This window comes from Grammomys surdaster, unplaced genomic scaffold, assembly GCF_004785775.1.
Source record: "Grammomys surdaster isolate TR1022 unplaced genomic scaffold, NIH_TR_1.0 66, whole genome shotgun sequence".
NCBI lineage: Eukaryota > Metazoa > Chordata > Mammalia > Rodentia > Muridae > Grammomys > Grammomys surdaster.
The window spans coordinates 15,809,727-15,831,478 of NW_021604568.1; the positions used below are offsets into that span (position 1 = coordinate 15,809,727).

Here is a 21,752-nt window from a genome sequence, read left to right on the forward strand (position 1 = left end):
CCTGCATCCCTCCTGCATCCCTCCTGCATCCCTCCTGCATCCCTCCTACATCCCTCTGACCTCCTAGCTTCACTACCATAGCTGTCTCCTGAGTCTGAAACCTTTGGTTTACCCTTTATCACCTGACTCCATCCTCTACCCTCATCGTAGACCCAAATGCTATTTTGAAATGAAGAGAAACATATACTTTGGCACCCCATCGATCTAAGAGTTGTCTTCGGCATCTCTGTCTTTGCTTTTACAAACAAATCCAATATTAAAGTGGACGTGTGTGTGTGTGTGTGTGTGTGTGTGTGTGTGTGTGTGTGTGTGTGTGTGTTGGTGCAGTACTTAATAGGGAAGAGGTTGTTACCTTTCTTACGTTTTTTTTTTCTGTCTCTAAAACCTTTATAAGCCACAGCCAAGGCTCGTTCACAACCCCATTAGGGAACAGACAAACGAAAGCTCTTTTAGGAGGAAGCTTCAGAAGGATTCTGTTCCATCATCTGAACACCCACATGGAGGATGAGACACCTCAGTTCAGTTCCTTGATCTTCTCATTGCCAGTGATCTTGCCTGGACTGCCCAGTTCCTGCAGCTGCTCTACTTTGTGGGGACAAGTGCTAAGAGTTGAGTCAGGGGCCTTGCACACAATCTACCACCTTCTTTCCCCCATGTTGCTCTACATTAAAGATTCCCTCAAACATGTTCTTTCCAAGAACTGCCTTCTCATGCATCCAGCTTGGACCATCAGTCTCTGACCTCACCAAGACTACAACCCCAAGGAACCCCTCCCTGTTTCCTTTATCCATTCATCTCTTTACATCTTCCCTCTTTAATCCCTGTTGATTCTGTGGGTCACTGAAGCTCTCTTTGGTAAGTATACTTAACTCCTTGCCTCTTTCCTTTTTTTTCCTTTTGTGACATCCCCCTAGGAAATACTAGCCCAGATTGGAGTCACCCACCCCCATGAATTTCCTGTCTCTACTCCTGAACCAAAGATTGCCACACATCAGACAAACCTAACCTTGCCATGCACCATGGTGACCCTTGGTGAATCTATGGTGGTTCTAGCATTGGGAGAATCAGGGGAAGGGCATTTCTGAAGAAGGACCTCTGAGAGTCCTGAAATGTGGTGATCACGTGTGAATAGAGAAGTGACTCTTGTGGATGAAACCTGGGTGAGAGCAACCTAGAAACAAAGTATAGAGGACATCAGCAAGGCTTGGCTGACTGCCATCACCTTTTTGAGCAAAGACATTGGTGTCAGGCTACTATATATGTTACCAGCCTGTGGAGGGACAGTAGCAGGGCCTGCTGCTTGCTCTCTCCCTCCCTTCAGTGGTTTTCTTGTGCAAAGCCGTTTACATCAGCTTTTACAGGGATAAGGAAATGGCAGCTTCAGCTACAAAAGTTCAGTCAGCATAGCTGGCACGCAAAAGGAATGAGGAAGGCCAAGAGTCATGATACCTCAGAGAGATTAAAGAGATGAGCAGGTTAAGGGTCACAGAGACGTAGGTCATTTCAACGCCCTAGGGGTGGCAGTGGAGGGAGGAAGGAAAGAGACCTAGAGATGAGCGCTATCACTGTGGTGTTAGACCTAATGATCTCCATCTTTTTAGTTGTCTGTGTGTCCATAACACAGTGACTGGCATCCAGTAGGCATACCGCATGTACTAAAGTACATGTGGTACTTTAGTGTGAGAGGTACCACAGCTAGCCATTGGGCGAACCGTTTAATCTCAAGAGCACATTACGGTCTTGTGGTGGATGAAATAGTCATTGATTAAATGACCAGACAAACGCATACAAAATGGTAAGGTGAAATGTGCTCCAGAGTTTGCATAGGACCAGATGATGTCCTGAAACCCTGCCTCTGTTTGAGAGATAAGAGATCCCTGGGAATTGGGGCTTGAGTGAGACCTGGAAAATGGGCTGCTCAGGGGAGGAGTTTAGGAAGAGTAAGTTAGAGAGTAGGAACATCGTGGAAGAAGACCACGATGGCCAAAACGCAGAGATCAAGGGAAAGGCTTTGCTTCTGTGGTCCTTCCTAGAGGGAGGCTGGGACTGGTGCACAGTGACCATTCCCCACCTTTCTGTCTGAGACCTGACTTTGTTCAGATGACAGTAGAAAGAACTGAGGTAGGTCTAAGCCAAGCAGACTCCATTTCCTCTTGGTTCAAAGATTGGCTTTAAGGTGACACGACCAGCCCAATTGGATGGTACAGGAAATCTTCCTCGGGTGTTGTAGGAGAACTGTTCCTCCCTGATGCAGAAAGGCTTGCAGGGATGCTCACTTCCCACACATTCCTTCCCTGGGACTTGGATGCTCTTCTGTGAAAACACGATACAATGGCAGACAACCATGACCCAAACAATCACAGCCACAAAGCCAGTGTTAGAATATCACCAAGTGATTCTGGGCCACTTCACTCAGACGTTCAACATGATGTCTGACAAATAAGGTATAGGCCACTCTGATTTTTCTTTTAAATGTGCAAGTAGAAACATTCCTACCCATAATGCCCATCAGTTCTGTCACCAGACTCATAAAGTCATAAAAGTACTTCATATTGCTAGTTCTTTGTCTTCACAAACGTAGGGTCATTTGGACATCACTAAATAGGACAGGAGATGATTTTTTTTTGCACTGGTATCATTTTTACACTGTGTGTAAAGCTTTTACTTGTCTTATCTCTTTTAATTATCTGTTCTAGAAAAGAGACGCAGTAAAGATGGCCTGCAGTGTGGTTGATGTCACTGCTTATTGGTAGTGTCAACAGGGATGTCCTTTCCGAAGGGACAATGACTATACAACATGTGTCATCAGCCTGCACACTGGTGAGCCTTTGGCTTTGGACCAAGAACAGAATCACACTGTAGCCTGAATGGGTACTGGGAGTGCTTTGAATGAGGACAGAAGTAAGACCATGGGGGTCACAGATCTGGCAACCTGCCCTGCTAACCTTACCAGTCGGTGGCAGAGCTCAGGGTAACTGGTCCCAACCTAGGTCTCACAGATTACGGGCTACAAAGGCGCACACACCAGCCACAAGGTCAGCATACGCTCGAGTTTCATTTCTGTTGCTGGCTACATGGCCTTTTGCAAACTATTTCATCTCTAAATTACAGTTCCCTCTCTTTGAAATTGAGAGGTTATTATTCACACTCTACAAAGTTGTTGGGACTAAATGATACTCTTGGTGAAAAAAAAAAAACACCCTGTAAACACTAGGTATTTTTATGTAGTACACACTGCTGAGCTCTGTTCTGGTGAAGGAGGAACAGGAAATTAAAGAGTAATTTCATGACAGAGGCATGTCATCATGCAATTACCACATTAGCTGTCTGAAAATTCAAAGAAGCTGCTTACTTGCAAAGGTACTTGACTGACAGCCTTGCCTGTGTTGTTGGTAATGATTAATAAGGAAAAATCTCCATATTTCTGTCTCCTAGCCTGTTTCCGGATATCTCGCAAGGTTAGTATTTGATGCCGGAGACAGATTTCGTTTTCATTTTCTATGTTGTATCTATAATACAAGTAGCTTTCTTAGGTATCTATGGGATATACTAAACAACTTCCCAGAAAAAAAAAATACTATTATTTCAGAATAAGAACAAATGCAGGAACATGGTGGGATAGGTGTATGGACAAGCAGACAGACAGAAGATGGATCTGCCAGGGGTCTCTCATCTGTTTTATTGTTATAAGGGAATACAAATCATAAAGTAATTTCCTTGTTCCCTGTTGGTTATGGCTTGTTACCACAGTGACAGGCTATTAGTAGCTCGGCAGTTCACAGTGGAGACCAGCACAGCTGTTGAAGAACTACTCAAGACTCTAACAGTAACATCTGGACAAAGATCAGCTGTGAAGCCACAGAGAGATTGCAGGTCCAAGGTTGACTTTATATCAGGAAATACGTTTCAAGAAATGGTTTCTCCTAAAACAAGCAAAGCAAGTTCTGTGCTACAGGGGAACACATTGATTGCTTCTGCATGCCCGGAGCCCAGAAGAGTTGCCAAAAGGAGAACCAACAATCCCCACCCCCTCTGTGTGGTGCAGAAGTAAACAAAGGAGGAAGAGCCCTAGCCAAAGGCTAACCAGCACTGTGTGGCTGCTTTTCATGAGAAGTCTTATGCTTTAGGAAAGAGTCTGTGAAGTCAGGATTATCTATCCAAAGTTGGCATGGTGGCCCACTCCTGTAATCCCAGGACTCAGTAGGCTGCGACCAGGGAACACTGTGAATTCAAGACCAGCCTTGTCACCTAGTGAGTTCTAGGCTAGCCTCAGAAACAAGAAGACTTTGTTTCAAAGAAAAAAGAAAGACAGAGAAAGAGAGAGAGAGAGAGAGAGACAGAGAGAGAGGGGAGAGGGAGAGGGAGAGGGAGAGGGAGAGGGAGAGGGAGAGGGAGAGGGAGAGGGAGAGGGAGAGGGAGAGGGGAAGGGAGGAAGACTACAACATTACCCTGAAAGACTACAAAGGTTAGGTTAATGAATACGTGGCAAAGCTGACAGGAGCTGAGCTACCTCAGCAAGTATAGCAAAGATTAAAGTCCTTTTGTTTCTAGATGTATTAAGATAACAATGGTGTAACTGTTGGCACTCTGCTGTCTCCTCTATCTGTAACATGAGTTAAAGTACATGCAAGACCCTTAGCCAGCCAATACTACTGCACTGGTCAACTGGGTACGCTTCTTGCTTTGAAGAGGCCATGTGATGGACAGCATACCCAGCCCCTCCACACACCAATGAAACTGCTCCATCGTGCATGAATTTGCCAATCTTCCTGGAAACTACTCGAAGGCATGAGTGTATTAGAGAAGCTGGGCTTTTCTTTCCTCGTTGGCTACAAAGCAATTCTTCCTAAGGAAGATGTGTTGTGAGATACAGCTGGATGGGAAGCAGAGAATTGTTTCAGTGGTAGTCACTGCAGAAGGTCAAGGCTAGGTTGGTCTTGTTCTCAATAAGAGTCATTGTTACTACGGTCCAAAGTCTTGCAGGAATTTTTAAAAATTGTTTGCTCTTTTTTTTTTTTGTTTTTTTTTTTGTTTTGTTTTTTTTAAACCAGTTACCTGGAACATCAGGTGTAATTCTGTGCCAGGCCACAAGAAGAATGAAAGTCCAGGACTTCCCCCTGGGCACCAGCTTCCATTTGTACTTGGGACAGAAGTAAAATCGTCCCAAGGCTTGTTGAGAACTTCCTGCTGGTTCACATTTCAAACAGAGCCTGTACTTACTTAATCCCCACCCTCAGAGCAGAGCTCAGAGTCAACGGGAGGAGTTCCGGAGCCCAGGAACAGTGTGGTGCCGAGAGCTACAGGTGACCTGGTGAGTACCACTGGACTGTGACGGGCTTGGAGTCCCAAGATTCTGGTGATCTGGGAGCTTGTTCACAATTGAGCAATTGCCAATTGGAAGACTGGAAAATTTCCAATTAAACAGTCTTGCTATCTTAGGCTTTTTCTTTCTAATCTTCTCAAGCTGTAGAACCAGAAATGGGAAATGGGACCTCTTGGCATCTGACTTATCAACTCCCAACTGGCACGACAATAGCCAGGCCAGGGAACAAATGTGAGCTCTTCCTGAGTGAGATCAAAGAGTTAAACTGAACAGATGTGCAGGGCCATGGGACTTGTCTGCCTACTCGGGACCAGTGTCAAGAACTACAAGGAAAACTGTAAAAAGATCGAATCCTCCTTTCCTTATCTGTCATCTGTCATCTATCTATCTATCTATCTATCTATCTATCTATCTATCATCTATCATCTATCTGTCATCTCTGTCTGTCTGTCTGTCTGTCTGTCTGTTTTTGAGACAGGGTCTCAGGAAGTAGCCCTGGCTGGCCTAGAACTCATGGATATCTTCTAGCCTCTGCCCATCAAGTGCTGGGATTAAAGCCATGTGCCACCATGTCCCCACACATTCTCCTTTGTTGAACAGGCAGAAGTACACAATCCTGAAGACTGACTTTCAAGTTAGAATTTGGCTTGTGTCCTGAGTTCTTAATCCTGCAGAGATTAGTTGCTTAATCTTTCTAATGGTTGTTTTCTAGTGTTGCTTTCTGATAGTTGTTTTCTTGTCTGTAGCTGGATGCTACAGAATCGTAAAAATAATTTAAGCTCTAGGTGTACACTGGGATGTATTATATGTACCATAAATGCTAGCTATTATCGACCCACAAGCCATAGACTATTTGAGATAGAAAGAACCTGGTAAGTAGCATTCTTGATAACAGAGCACCTATTGTATGCCGAGCTCTCTTAATCAGACTATTTCCACTGAAGCTCACAGCAATCCTGAGAGCGGAACATAGAGGGATACTGTACTTCTGTAATGTACTCAAGATCCCACCTTTCCTTATTGATAGGGAAAAAAATTTAAACCCAGATCCCACCGTTAGCACACTAAGCCATCACACCCTACAGGTGTATTCGTATGGTGGGTGGGGAGAAAGCAGAAAAGCAATCCCCATAGGCAACCCTGGAGCCCTTCATGAACAGCATGAGGCTAGAGCTGTCCCCAAAGCACACTGTACCAGGCTTAGTGCAGAAGGAAGTGATGTCATTGGAAGTGTGCTTGAGCATCCATGCGGAGCCCTGTGCACTCTCCTGAGGGAGCTAGAAACACTTCACCTCACTCTTTCTCACGTGCAGGTCTCCATTTGTGAAATAAGCTCCTTCAGTACAGGCTGGTTCTGAGACCCAAAAGTCACAGAGTATGCAAACACGTAAATACCTCTGGTGCTCAAGGTCAGGTGTGCCTCCAGTCTCCCAGGCACTGGTCAGAGCTCTGGTGCTGGGGAAGGATTAAGCATGGATTCCGTACAAACTGTCAAGAAGCAGGATGTTCTCAAACCAGTACTATCAGGAAGATTTTATCCCTCCCCTCTACAAACTATAAAGGCTTTAAAAACAATTATTTTATCAGGAACTTCCTGGTGTTTTTATTATTTATTTATTTATTTATTTATTTATTTATTTATTTATTTTACAAAGAACAGCCTTATGTGGGTTCTCTGCTCCATTACATACTGGGCTAAATGCTGCATGCATGGATGACCAAGTCTCACATGTGCAGAGGCCAGATGAAACGGGGTGCTGAAAAGCACCCCTTCCTAATTACCTCTCCAGGCAGTAGCACTCTCACATTGAAAAGAAGTCCAGGAAAACTCACACTGGTCTTCAAATAGCTCTGATATGATTCTCACAGGCCAACAAGGGAGAGGAATGAATGGGCTGATGATAATTAAAGGCACAGGTCAGGAGGGGAGCCTTCACACCAGGCACAGGTCAGGAGGAGAGCTTTTACATCAGGCACAGGTCAGGAGAGGAGACTTCACACCAGGCACAGGCCAGGAGAGGAACCTTCATACCAGGCACAGGCCGGGTCGGGGGGAACCTTCACACCAGGCACAGGTCAAGAGGGGAGCATTCACACCCAGCATAGGTCAGGATGGAGTGTTCACACCAGAGACAGTCCAGGAGGGGAGTGTTCACACCAGGACAGTTAGATGGCAATAGCCCTCTCTTTCTTCTCTGATTGCCCCAGATTGCTGGTGCTTCCTTTTTCAGGCCTTCCATCTTGAGGTGTTACTAATTCAAGGCAGAGGTTGACCATGGACATAGTCCTAGTTCTCAAGACTCCATTAGCCCTACAGCCCTCACCTTGTGGAAGTTCACTCCCACCTCAGTCCCCTAGATCAGTGGCTCTCAACCTTCCTAGTGCTGAGACCCTTTAATCCAGTTCCTCATGGTGTGGTGACCCCCGACTGTAAAATTACTTTCATTGCTACTTTTGCTACTGTTATGAATACCAATGTAAGTATCTGATATGCAGGATATCTGATAATCTGTAGGTTGAGAACCATTGCTTTAGATGGTCATGGATGGCCGACAGCTTTATAGGACAAGACTTAGTTCAGCTCCCTTGGGTCAGCCTCTGGCCTCTGCATCAGGAAATCTTGAGAATGTCCATACAGATAGCAGAGGCACTTGAAGGACAGGGGTCTCTGGTCCTTGCTCATGAGGTTCCCTCTGGAGAAAGCAAGGCCCCAGATGTGAACAGGGTTATCCCGGCTGCTTCCCAACCCACAGTCTCCTGCCCTCTGTGTTGCTCTGATCTCTTTGCTGTCGCCTGCCTCCTTGGGGCTCTCCTACAGCCACATGTGGCACGGACATCAAGGACTACCCTTGCAGTCTTCTCCATAGCTTCTCCCCACATCACCTATTGGGTGAGCACAGGCTCTCTGGATGGTCCTCATCACCATGGCTACCATCACCTTTGGGGCACAGTACAGAAACACGTTAGTGAAAGAGTTGGCTGAGTCAGTAAAGCGTTTGCTGTTCCAGCATAAGAACCTGACTTCCCTCCGCTGAACCCACATTAAAAAGTGGGAGATGGTGGCACCTGCTTGCAATAGCAGCAGGAGAGGCAGAGAAGGCAGATGCCAGGCGAGCTCACACCAATGAAAGACCCTGTCTCAAAAAACAAGATGGACGCCACCTGAGGAACTACACCCGATGTTAACTTCTGGACTCCATACACATAGAAAGACAGAAAAGGCAGGAGCCAGAGTTGTGATGCCCGTCCGACCCCTGATGGTCCCATAGTTAGTCAGCTCAGACACTTACGTCTGGAAGCTAACTATTGCCTACCTCCTTTTTCTGACAGGTGAGAAGAGCCAGCAAGATGGAAGTCAGACCTCCAAAGGGCCCAGGTACCTAAGGGCGTAGTGGCAGAAGGAAACAGCTGTCCACCAACAATGATGAGCCAGGTCCGCCAGGCTACCCAGGAGCAGACATTAGTTTCCATTTGTAGGGACAACAGGTATCATTCTGGGACAGTGACTCTTGGTCTAGAGAAAGCAGGAGCTGTTGATTTCGCTTAATTATTTGTAAAAGCTGAACTGTCTAGAAACTTAGCACTTCCTGGTTTTCATTGGCTAAGTGTTCCATTTGGGTCTTGAAGACAATGCCTTTGATAAACTACAGCCCAGCAGAGACTAGGATATAGTTCTTTAATTTTGCATGAAGTTCTTGATTATAGAAGAGTTGTGTTCAAGGAACTTATAATCTCACAGGCAAGTAGCTGTATCTAGGACATCAGCTCAGCACAAACAATCAGTGTAACCATGGGACAGGGACCAAAGTGCTGTAGAATCCAAAGAAGAGGCTGAGGTCATCTCAGGAATCCCAGGAAGTCTTAGAGAGAGGTTATTTGGGCTGAATCTTAGTGTGTGCGCAGGGCTTATTCTTTTAATTTTGTCTTTATGCATATGCATGTCATATATATATGTTCTTGGGATATGTGTACATGGGCTGGTGGAGTCCACAGATCAGTGTTGAGTGTCTTCCTTGATTATTCTATACCTTACTGTTCAAGTCAGGGTCTTTCACTTAGCCCCCGTGATTCAGCTCAGCTGACTGGCTAACGGGCTCCAGAGATCTGCCGTTCTGTCTCTTCGTCCCCAGCACTGGGGTTCAAGATCTATAGCACCACACAGGATTTATGTGGGTGTGGGGGATCCAACCTTGGGTCCTCATACTTAAGTTGTCAACTGAACCATCTCCTCACTCACTCCTCTGTGGAGGGTTTTGGGGGTCTGAAATTTTAAATATTTTACATATATTTTTAATTAGAAGATACATCACTTCCTGCTTTCCTTTCTTCCCTCCAACCCCTTCTCAAATTGATGGCTTCTTCTTCATTATTATTGTTGTACACATGTGTGTACACATATGTATACACACATACGCACATGTATTACATATGTACGCACAGAGACATGTGCAAACACATAAATATAACCTGCTGAGTCTATTTTTGTTGTTGTCTATGTGAAAATAATTTTAGGACTGATCACTTGGTATTGGGTAACCAGTTAGGGCGCTTATCCCTGTGAGAGGCTGACTCTCCCTCTGAGATTCCTCTCCAGGACTAGTGTGTCTGCTGAGATTACTGTCATTCAGTCCTTACTCAAGCTGTGGTTTCTAGGAGACACAGTTTCGCTGTGGACTTCCTGGGTCTCTGGCTCTTACAGTCTTTCTTTCTTCCTGCTCTCCCTGGATGTTTCCTCAGCCCTAGGTGTAGGAGTCATGTTGTAGATGTATTGACCGGGCCTGAGGTTGCCACAGTCCATTGATCTCGACATTGTATCCAGTTGTGGTTTTCTGGAACGCCTTCCATTTGCTGTAAAGAAAAGCTTTTGTGAAGGAAGAGAGTTACTCTTATCTGTGGGTGTAAGGACACAGTTTTGAGTGCAGTTAGGAGTGAACTGGGGAAGGGGGGAGGGTTCTCTTCTATAATTCATGACCTCACTAGCCCCCTGGATGAAGTAGATACCCGTATAGTACCATTTCCCTCCTAGAAAAGGAAACGCATCCCTTCAGAAGAGATGGCAAGCCCCACAGCACTGGATAGAGAGGTACAGAGACAGGCTGTGAGGAGCAGGGTAGTGTCATACCGTAGGAAGGGGGAGAAGAGAGGCTGAGAAGGCCAGACTCTGACCTCCTAGCAGCAGCAGCGTTTTGCACATGGGCTTGGCATGGCCACACATTTTCGACTGGCCGTAGCGTTCAGCAGCTTTGCTGCAATTTATCACGCATCTCCTTGAGGTGGACAGTCTGGTAAATGTCCGTAGATGCATTCACCCTGGCAAGCTTCAAGCTTCACCACAGTCTGCATAGTGACTGTTCCCTCACTTCAAGCTTTGCTTATTTGCCATAACCCTCCCCCCCCCGCACCCCTCACCCCCGCTCCCCCGACGCCCAGTCCGTTGTCCCAGTGCCTGGCTCTCTGTCATTGTGTTTGCTAGATTTGCATAACTGTGAGCACACAGTAAGACACACTCGTCTGACTTCTTCTACTTGGCACAGTTCTCTAATTCATAATTGAGTCTTGTCCACGCTGTGTCTGGGCCCTTTCGGCTTTTCCATTATATGGATATGTCATAACTGATGATTCATTGACCTTCTGGAAACATTTGGGCTTTTTCTCTCTTTGTCTATTATAAAGAGATTATATGAACATTTATAAATATGTATATATACATATGGTATATATGTGTGTGCGTGGTGTATGTACATGTTCATGTGGATGTGTGCATATATCAATACACATACATGTATGTGTTAAGCCCAGAGGTTGGCATCAGGTGTTTTTCTTTATATTCTTTTAATTTACCTAGGAGTAGAAATGACTGGGTCATATTGTAAAAAATATATTTAACTTTTATCAAGTGGATTTGATGTTTCAGAAATCTTTAGGGGCGTGATTGATAAGTAGATAGGATTTGTCACGTAGAAATACTACAGGTGGGATGTAGACCAGAGCATGTGCCTAGCGTTCGTGATGCCTAGGCTCAACTCAGAATATTGTCAAATTTAAATAAACAAATGAGTAAATACCGTAAACTCACCTAAGTGCAGTAATGACCTGACCATCAAGCCTACTTTCACTTTGCCACACACCGTTTCCTAGGCAACCACAGGTCTCCTCTCTCTGGGTATAAGGTTGAATTATTATTCTAGAAATTTCCATACATAAATTCATGAAGTATGAATACTCTTTATCCCGGTTCTTTCTTCACTCTTTTCCTTTGGTGACAGGGTCTCCCGTAGTCCAGGCTGGCCTCAACCTTGCTATAGAGTGGAAGATAACCTCCTGGTTCTCCTTGCTCCACCTTCCAAGGGCTAGGCATGTGATTCTAGAAAGGGCATTGTACTCTGTCCATGGAGTGGTCTTGGCCACTGACGTGTGTGTTTATTTCTAGATTTTCCCTTCTGTTACCTTGGCCTGTGCGTCTGTCTTCACACTATGCTCTTGATTCTTACAGGTTTGTAGTGAGATGATTTTCTAAATATATATTTATTCTTCTTTTATGTATATGAGTGTTTTACCAGTATGTGTGTCTAGGTAGCATGTGAATACCTAGTGCACATATGTGCACCTTGTACACACCTGGTACACAATGAGGCCAGAAATGAAGATTGGAACCCTGAAATTGGAGTGACAGCAGTTGTAAGCTGTCATGGAGGTTCTGGGAATCGAACTTGTGCTCTCTGCAAGAGCAGCAAGTGCTCTTAACTGATAAGCCATCTCTCCAATCCTGTATGGTTTGTTTGTTTGTTTGTTTGTTTGCTTGTTTGTTTAAGGGATATCTGAATACTCTGTTTTTCAGAGTTGTTTTGGCTATTCAAGGCTATCAAAAAATCTACATGATGACATGAATAAACTTTCCATTCATGAAAAATGCATGAGAATTCAGATAAAAATTGCATTGAATCTGTAGATCGCTTTGGGGTAACTTCTAATATGTCATTATTAAAAATACTGTCCTTCAATCCATGATAATGGGATATATTTCCATTTTTTATATTGTCTTTAAATTCTTGTAGTAACTTCCAGGATATTAGCTTTCACCACTTTGGTTAAATATATTTTTATGGATTTTGTTTGGGGGGGGTGCTGTAATAAATGAACAAACTTTTGTATTTTCACTTTCAGACTACCTGTTGCTACTTCATAGAAATTTGAAAAATGTTGTATACTGACTTCACACACCACGGAATTTGTCCATTAACTTATAGTTTTCTGTGGGCTGTTTAAGGTTTCCTACCCCCCAAATCATGCCATCTGCACTCCATTTCTTTTCCTTGCTCAGTTGTTCTACACCGGATTAACATGAACATTCTCTCTTACCCCGGAGCTTAGAGAAAAAATCATAGATCTTAGGTGTTATTTAAAGATCTGAAAACAAAAGTAGATATTTTGGTTGAAGGAACTATCTTCTCTTTCTAGTTGACAGAAGTTTCTGTCACAAAGAGTTATGCTGTACCCAGGAGAACAGGACCAGCCGATCAACTGTTGCACTCTATAAATGCCAAGCAGGTTAGGCTGTTGGCAGTGTCATTCGGGCCTGCCATCCTTGCTGATTGCAGTGTCGTTCAGACCCACCGTCCTTGCTGATCTTTCCCTTTTTTGTTCTTTCTATTATTAAGAGAAGATTTTTTTTTTAAATCTGTGACTGAAATTTTGAATATGTTTATTTTTCCTTGTAATTTTATAAGGTTTTGCTTCATGTTTTGAAGCTCTGTTGCTGGGTGCATATATGTTTAGTATTATTATATTGTCCTAGGATTCATTGAGTCCTGTGTTATTATAAAATGACTTTCTTTAATGCCTGGTGCTATTTCTCGATTGGGAATCTGCATGGTGTACTGTAGCTACCCTGCTTTCTTATGCCTAGTGTTAATATAGTCTACTGTACTGCTTAGGGTTTTGTTGGTTTTGTTTTGTTATTTTCTTTTTTTTTTTCTCTTCGAGACAGGGTTTCTCTGTGTAGCCCTGGCTGTCCTGGAACTCACTCTGTAGACCAGGCTGTCCTCGAACTCAGAAATCCACCTGCCTCTGCCTCCCAAGTGCTGGGATTAAAGGCGTGCGCCACCACCGCCCAGCATTGACCCAAGCTAGAGTCTTCTGAGAAGAAGGAAACTCGGTTGAAAGAATGACCCTGCCAGCTTGGCCTCTGGGGGCATTTTTCTTGACTAGAGACTGATGAGGAAGGGTCCAGCCCATTGTGGGTGGGGCCAACCCCTGGCAGATGGCCTTGAGTTGTATAAGAAAGAAACTGAGAAACCTGGAGGAACAGACCTGTAAGCAGCACCCCTCCATAGCTTCTGCTTCAGTTCCTGCCTCCAGGCTCCCTCTTTGACTTCCTGCCCTGACTTACCTCAGTGCTGGACAGGTACACGATGCATAAACAGAACCCCCCACTCCTGGGGGTCGCTTTCCTTCAAGGTGTTTTATAACAGCAATAGAGTTCCTAAGAGGTCCTTCTTCCCCGCCCCCCACTTTGTGCCTTTTATACTTACAATGTGTTTCTTATAAGCAGCATAGAGTTGGATCTTGCAATTTTATCTAACCTGACAACTTCTTTTAATTTGAGTGTTTATTAGAGTCTTCACATTTTATGTGACTATTGCTGTGTTCAGGCTCGAGTGTATCCTGTTGCTGTTTTGTGTCTTTCTCATGTGGCCTTTGCCCACCCCCACAGGGCCCCCCCGCCCCCCCCCCCCCCCCCCTGCCCCCCCCCCCCCCCCCCCCCCCCCCCCAGCCCCCCCACCACTGCCCCCCCACCACTGCCCCACCCACTCCCACCCCGCCACCACCTTTTTTGCTTTCTTTTGAATGAACTTAGCCCTTTTTACGATTTTACTTCATCTCTCTCATTAGCTTATTACACTGTGCTATATTATTTTAGTAAGGTTTTTTTTATCTTTAAACATACAACAGCCTGACCCCAAGTAATGACATACTAATTCACAAATAATCCAGGCTCACTGCCAAGATGTGATCTCGTCTTCCTTCCCAAGCCTTTACACTGCTATTGGAATTTGTGCTATACATACATCATTATAATCTGCACAGTGTATTGCTATTTTTGTTGAGCAGGTTGAATTATTGAGTGCATTAAATAATGAAAAAAAAATCACCTCACATTTAGCCCTGTAGTTTCTGTATAGGTGCTCTGTGCACCTCCAGTACATTCCATAGGGTTTCTGTAGCATCCTTTCTGAGAGTGGATGCTTCCTGACGATGAAATTCTTTCAGAATTTGCATATCTGAAAATGTCTTCAAATTGCTTCCATATTTAAAATATATATTTGCTGCTTATAGAATTTGGAATGGCAGGATCTCATCAGAGCTGTTAATGGTCTACGTTTTCTTGCTTATATTTCTAACAAGAAACAGTTGGGGCTGGAGAGACAGCTCAGCAGGTAAGAGCTCAGGCTGTTCTTCCAGAGGACTTGTGTTTGATTGATGGCACTGGAGGCTCACAGTCACCTGTGACTCCGGTTTCAGGTCATACAACACCCTCTCCTGGCCCTCTCTGGCCAAGCATGCGAATGGTACTCAGACATGGATGCAGGCAGACACATACATAGAACTTTAAAAAGAAGCAAAACGCCTTTGTTGCTTATCTTTGTTATGTAGGGGCTGCCTTTTCTCCGCTCCCTGCTTTTGAGATGTTATTCTTGTGACATGGCTTTGAGCATCTTGATTTTGAGGAACTTTGGAGTGTGTTTCTTTTCCTGTATCTTGTGTGTTGTGGGGTTAGTTGAATTGCTTGGGTATTGCTTTATAGTTTTAAATTTTTTAAAAAATTTTAGAACTGTTTGTTCAGATATTTTTTCTGCCTCTTCCCCTCCTTTTAGGGATTGCAGCTGTTTGCATATTGGACCAGTTGAGGCTGCCCCAGTGCATGGATGCTCTTTAACACTTTGGACTTTTTTGTTTGTTTTTACTTTATTTTAATAGTCCTTATTGCTACCCCTTTCCGTACTCTGTAATGTTCTTCTACTGTATTCAGCTTTCTCTAACAGTCTGCGGGTGTAACCCTCCCTGCCCCCAACGTCGTTGTTTCCATCTCTAAAAGTTCACATTGGGTCTTTTCTATCTCATATATCTCCCAAGATTTTGACAGTAACAGTAAATCTCTGACACATCTAACATCTGTGTCAGTTCTGTCTTGATTGATTGGTTACTCCCTTCAGTGCATGACCCATTTGTCTGCCTCTTCTCCATGCCTGGTCACCTTTGACTGGTAGCCAGACATTACACATTTTACCTTATTGGGTACTGACTATTTTTTATTCTTATAAATCTTAAGTTTCTTGGGAACAACTCAGTCTCCTAAGACCTGCTTGTGTAAGATTTGTTAGGTGGGTCTGGCACAGTCCTCGAATCTAGGGCTAACTAACGAGAGGAATCCCACTGCACCTAATGCTCCATGAGTTACAACCCTTTTCCAGCACAGCTGGAGGGAACAAGCACTTTTCCTGGCCCTATGTGGGCATCCCAATCTTTTTAAATCTTCTGTGGTACATACATTTGTAGATCAATAGCCCCTGTATGCTGGTATGTAAGGGGAGCATGCGCACACAATAAACACATACACACAGTTTAACAAAAGCAGCAATGCCTGTTGTGGAAATGGTGGAAGCTCCTAAATATTGACTGCTTCATTGTAATTACCAGTATTAAAGACAGTTATTATTATTATTACTAATTATTATTTTGTGATTTCCAAACTGTCTAAATGAAATGCAGATGCCGTTTTTTAGGAAAACAGTGCTGTTAAAATGGTGCCGAAGGGCTTAGCGTTACTCTGGCATTACAGCTGCTTCCCTTTGGCTCAGGAAATGCAGGCCTTAATGAAGGCTTTAGCCTGGTGAGGGAGGGTGGAATCAGGGTTGTGTAACACAGCTATTGAGACCCTTGTGTCCTGGCACACCCGTGAGACTACTCTCCTGAACATCCTTCCCTGTCCTCTGTGGCCACGCTACCTGTTCCTCAACAGAGAGAAAATGCTCCTCCTGCTTCGTGTTCACTGGCAGGTGGTTCTGCGTGGTGTGCTATGCCAAGGTCGATACAGCTACTATCTTACTCTGGCAATGGAAATGGAAACAAACCTTTGATCTCCCTAGGGACCCAAGGCCAAACTGCAGCAACAGAGCCAGGCAGGTGTGAGCCGAGTGTAGCTGCCTCTGCATGGAATGGTGGCTACAGCTATTGTTCTTCATTTGGTCCTTGTGGTGGAGGTGGGGGCGGGAGCAGTTATTGTGCGCGTTCTTTTGAATAACTGAATAATTTGAAGAGAAACAATGTTTTCCAAACGAAGTCGTTCTTTCCTGAAATTTATGAGAGAACAAACTGAATCCTCTTCACTTTCTTTTATTAGGCAAACAATTTACATTTGATTATGAAAATGAAGTCCAAAAACAAGATTACTTCATTAAGTCACCACCCCCTCAGCTCTTCTTCTCTGTGGTAAGTAATCTCTGTGGTTTTACAAGCCTCCCACCAGCCTCATGAGCACTGGAAGAGTCCTTGCTCTTCTGAGCTTTAACTGAACTGCAAAACCTTTTCCTTTTTCAGACCTCCTGGAAAAAGCGTCTTTTTATTCTGTCCCAGCGTCAGGGAAAGGGTCTCAGTCTTTCCTATTACAAAGACCATCAACATCGAGGTTCCATAGAAATCGACTGGTGCGTATCCAGACCAGGAAACATGTATATCAGCTAATGAGCCCAAGTCAGTCACCAAACCGTAAGGTGCACAGAAGCTTAAACCTGAGTCTCTGACAGAAAAGAACCAAGGGCTTCAGTTTGTGGCTCTAAAAGAACTGAAGTAATGAACCGAGTGGGTGAAGGCAGTGGAATGGTTACTTCATGCTGTACATTGTAGGCAGTAGATCTCCATTCCTGAGCATTCGGTTGAGGACTCTGTCTCACTTAACTTTCTGGTGACAGAGAGCTCCTGAAATCCAACTTTGGAGAGCCGAAGTGGAGTTTAAGAAATATTTAGATGACCTAGTTTTTTGTCTTTTCTTCAGAAATCATGTACCAGAAATACTGGAAAATATAATGATTTGTGGACTCAGGACTCATCCGACACAAATAGGAACCTCTGAATTGAATTTCAAGCTGAACAGAGTATTTTCAATTACTGATGAACCCGATCCAGAGTCTTAGTTATTTTTTAAAATAGGAAGATTTCAAATGAGATTCATGATGTGAATTAGACAGTCTTTAAAATGTGGGTCAATGAAATCTGCAGCTTTGTTCCTGATTTAAAATAGGAGTCTGTTTTCATCTTAAGTTGCTATCTGTATCAGTTTAGTTACTTTGTGTCCGTCTCAGCAGCGCCATTGTAGAAGTTGGTATAAATAGCCAGGAAAAGATGCAATCTGTGCAGAAGATGTTCAAATGCCACCCGGATGAGGTGATGTCCATCAGAACTGTAAACAGGGATTACTTCCTTATTGGCCATGACAGGTAAGCAGGAAGACAAAAGATTGTCTGCTGTGTGTTTAACAAAAGCATTATAAGCCTATAAACAATAAACAGGCTGTAAACAGAAATCAGGCTGCAAACACAGCCATCTTCATTGTGTGGTAAAATAGTTGTGCGTGTGTGGTTGTACATGTGCACCTGTGCACAAAGGACAGCCTTAGCTGTGGTTCCTCAGGAGTTACCGACCATGTTTTTTGATACAATGTTCCTCACTGGGACTTGGGTTAGGCTGGGCTGGTTCACCAGAAAGCTGCAAGGATCTGCCTGTCTCTGCTTCCTCAGCTGGTGTTGCAGACACACTCCACCATGCCTGGCATTTCCATGGATGCCAGGGATGAAGTTCAGATCCTTGGGCTTGCATGGCACACACTAACTAAGCTATCTCCCAAGCTTTTAGAAACAGTTTTAAGAATCATTATACCAGCTACCCAAGAGTGTTATAACAGTGCTGAAAACAACAGAGGCTGTGACCTCACCGTTTTGAAGGCTGAGAATCAGGAACTCAGTGCAGGCAGGACCACGGTCCCGTGAAGCACCTCGGAAGGAAGGCTGCATCTCAAGCCCCTCTGGGAACTTCCGGTGGTTCCTTGGCTATGACAGCCAAACCCTAGCTGTCACATGGCATTCCCCACACGCATGTATCTCTGGGTCAAATTTCCCCATTTTTTCCACAGATACCAGTTTAACTAGTTTAGGAGGTATCTCTATCCCATTATGATCTCAACTAATTATCCTGCAATGAGTCCCTTTCCTCATAAGGTGACATCTGAGGACTAGGAGCTGGAACTGGGACATAGAGTAGATCACAAAATAGTCCATAGCAGTAGTCACTGCCTGAGGCCTTCTGTGAAAAGCAACTCAGCCAAAAATACCTGTAGGAGCCACACCATGCAGGGAGAGGCTGCGCTCACCCCAAAGGCTTCTGCAGTATTTAAGAGGGGCTCCTGGAGCTAAGAGAAGTGCCCAAGCGGATTCTTATCCCCACTTGTCTGCTGCAGGGAGAGATTCAGATACAGGAGGAGGCTGTGCTGAGGAGGCCACAGATGCCGAAGCCTTAATGCGTTTCAGCTTGACCCAGAGCAGAGCCCCAAAGTTTTCTTTTAAATTATCACATGGAAAGAAGACCGGGAGTGTGTTAATTCATCCCTGATCTTTGTTTATTTTTCTATTTGCTGTGATCAAACACTGACAAAAAGCCACTCCCTAGGAAAGGGTTTACTTAGTTTATAAGTCTTTATTCAGTCCATCATTGAGGGAAGTCAAAGTAGGGAACTGAGAAGGGAACATGGAGAAGGAGCTGATCCAGAGGTCATGGAGCAGGGGTGCTCACTTGGCTTAGCTTTCCTACAGTACATAGGTTCACCTGCCCAAGGCTGGCACAGTCCACAGAAGACTGAGTCCCACTACATTGATATTTAATCAAGAAAACACTCCCACAGACTTGTTTACAGGCCAATCTGATGGAGGAATTTCCTCAACTGGGACTCCCTCTTCCTATGACCCCAGCTTGTGTAAAGTTGACAAACACCCTAACCAACACATCATTCTTTCTAAAAATGTGTTTCCTAAGACGGGCAAGGGAAGAGTGGAGAAAACAGGGAGTGTGGAGCTGGTGGGTAGGTGTTCACCAAGAACACCATGGAAAGCCGAATTCCTGGACCCCATATTACTCCTGATATTTCTGACCTCCCATATTTCCTAGTTTCCCTACGAGAAGCGTCAATAGGGTTAATTCAACTGCTGCGCAGACGCAAAGGTTACAAGGTAGCATGGACCATTTCAACTGCTTGGAGACAGACTTTTATTTTGTTGGCAGCTGATCCCAAAGCCTGTTCTGAATGCAATCAAAGAACATTCTAGATTCAGAGTAAGTGTGGGAGCTGTTGCTGCCAAGGCCAATTGAAACTCTTTTCCTATCCCCAGGGAGAAGATTAAAGACTGGGTCTCCTTCATGACACCATACTGCCAGGGTGTAAAAGCAACCCATCAGAGAGCAGAGGTGACTGTACACGGCTAATGACGTTCCAGGGCACCTGAACACAGCACTCTTTCCTTAGAAACAATAGTGGCCCTTTCTTTCTCTTTAGCAACTGGCATTAATACAGGAATAAATAAGCAAGGAAAAATGGCCTTGTTATTTTTGCAACCAACAAAAGGAGAACATACTTTTTGTGTTTTGTACGAGAGCTAAATTAGATCGCCATTGTCTGTGGTAGGGGGAGTGAGCGTTAATGGTGGCAATTTTTCAGAGTAGCTCCAAGTATACTATTCTCCCCCATTGTGGTTCTCGGTACATAACCAGCTTCCCTTTGAATGACTAAGTCTGGGGAGGCGTCTGTCAAACGTTGTTTTCATCTGCCTTGCGTTTTAATGTAATGTCTCCTGTGTCAGGTAAGCAGCTGAAGGGTTTTAATTGACTTCCTAAGCGGCTTTGTGAATTTCCCCCATCCTTTCTTAGAGAGGCTGTCACAGCTTGGCTGTAGGCACATTTAAGGATATATTTTTTCCAGGTTGTTCCATGCTTGTAGCAAATGCCGATGAGGAGAGCAAGGCAGATTCAGTACTGAAATCAGGGAAGACAGTGTGAAGGGAAGCACAACAGAAAAGACAAGCTAGGGGTACTCAGGGCGCCTGTCAAGGCCAGGCTGAATATCTTCAAAAACTTGAAAGTGAGAGAGAGTCACACGGACAATATCAGCCCTTGTCTTAGTGAAGACACCAGCTAATGGACAGCCCAGATGTCAAGGCCTTGGGGGGACCCTGGGGACAGGGAGCCCAGGTTGAGGTAGTGACATGGGGTTGGGGGGTGGGGTACTAACAGCAACAGGGAAGAAATTGTACTCTAATTATAAAATATGTTTTTTTCTAAGCAGGAGAAGCCTTCCTTGGGTGACAGAAGGCCAGTTTCAGATCCCAGTCCTTTCCTGGGTCTCTGCAGCATACCAGAGGGAATCAGCCTTGCATCACCGAGGGCCAGTCTTCCAGAGGTGGTAATCGAATTCTCTTCCTTCTGTCTCAGGATTCAGCCATTGCTGAATAGTCTCCACTGCCTGAGGGATTCAGCCACTGCTGAATGTCCCACTGGCTAGCAGCTCACACTGACCTTGCCCGGCAGAGTCAAATGCACCGAAAAAATCATTATCATTCCTGGGGCTGAGAAGATAGCTCCAGAATAGCATTGTAAACACAAAGACCTGACTTCGGCTCTCCAGGACTCATGTGGTGCCACTTACTAACTGTGATGCCGAGGAAGCAGGAAGGTGTGTTCACTGGCCAGTCAGCCTGACCTACCTGGTGAATTCCAGGCCAGTGGGCGGAGGAACCAATGGTGGGTGCTTTTGAGGAACAACTGAGGTTGTCCTCTGACCTTCTCGTGCATGTGCACGCGCAGTCAGACAGACAGACAGACACACACACATACACACATACACACACACACACACACACACACACACGCACACGCACACGCTCAGAGAATGATTCCTTAGTATTTATGCATATTTGCCCATTCCTTATCCTCCAGGTAGGCTTTTGCACTTGTCTAGATCTCATTCAGTTTGGAGTCTCTAGACTAGGATTCCTTCACTAAGCTTAGCCAGCAGCATTTGCCCTCCTTCCACACACAGGGCTCAAAGGTCCCTCTTTCCCCTTGTTCTCTTGCTGTACTGTCCACACCCTCAGGAACGACAGGGTTTCCTCCTGCTTCCCTTCACTCATCCAGTCGGTTTTGCATCCCGTTCTTGTCCTTTTCCTCCTAGTACAATCTGTCTGAGGAAATAGAAAGGCCTGCTCCTGAAAGAGCCACGCCTGCTCCTCGAAAGGGGGTGCCTGGGGCTGGAAGGGGCGTGCCTAGGGCTGGAAGGGGCGTGCCTAGGGCTGGAAGGGGCGTGTCTAGGGCTGGAAGGGGCGTGTCTAGG

General features: G+C 44.9%; 1 protein-coding gene across 2 annotated transcripts in view; it reads left to right on the forward strand.

Annotated features, from left to right (window-relative positions):
• The first annotated feature begins 8,671 nt into the window (after positions 1 to 8,671).
• The window catches only part of Plekhs1 (pleckstrin homology domain containing S1), a 25,670-nt gene continuing 12,589 nt past the window's right edge, over positions 8,672 to 21,752 (forward strand). Inside the window, exons 1-6 of one of the 2 annotated variants that reach the window (XM_028776018.1) lie at positions 8,672 to 8,699; positions 16,725 to 16,813; positions 16,922 to 17,028; positions 17,683 to 17,817; positions 19,759 to 19,834; positions 20,709 to 20,822. In XM_028776018.1, the coding sequence (XP_028631851.1) occupies positions 8,672 to 8,699; positions 16,725 to 16,813; positions 16,922 to 17,028; positions 17,683 to 17,817; positions 19,759 to 19,834; positions 20,709 to 20,822 (549 nt within the window). Of the gene's footprint in view, positions 8,700 to 16,724; positions 16,814 to 16,921; positions 17,029 to 17,682; positions 17,818 to 19,758; positions 19,835 to 20,705; positions 20,823 to 21,752 lie in introns of both variants that reach the window. The other variant, XM_028776025.1, reaches the window with a different exon arrangement.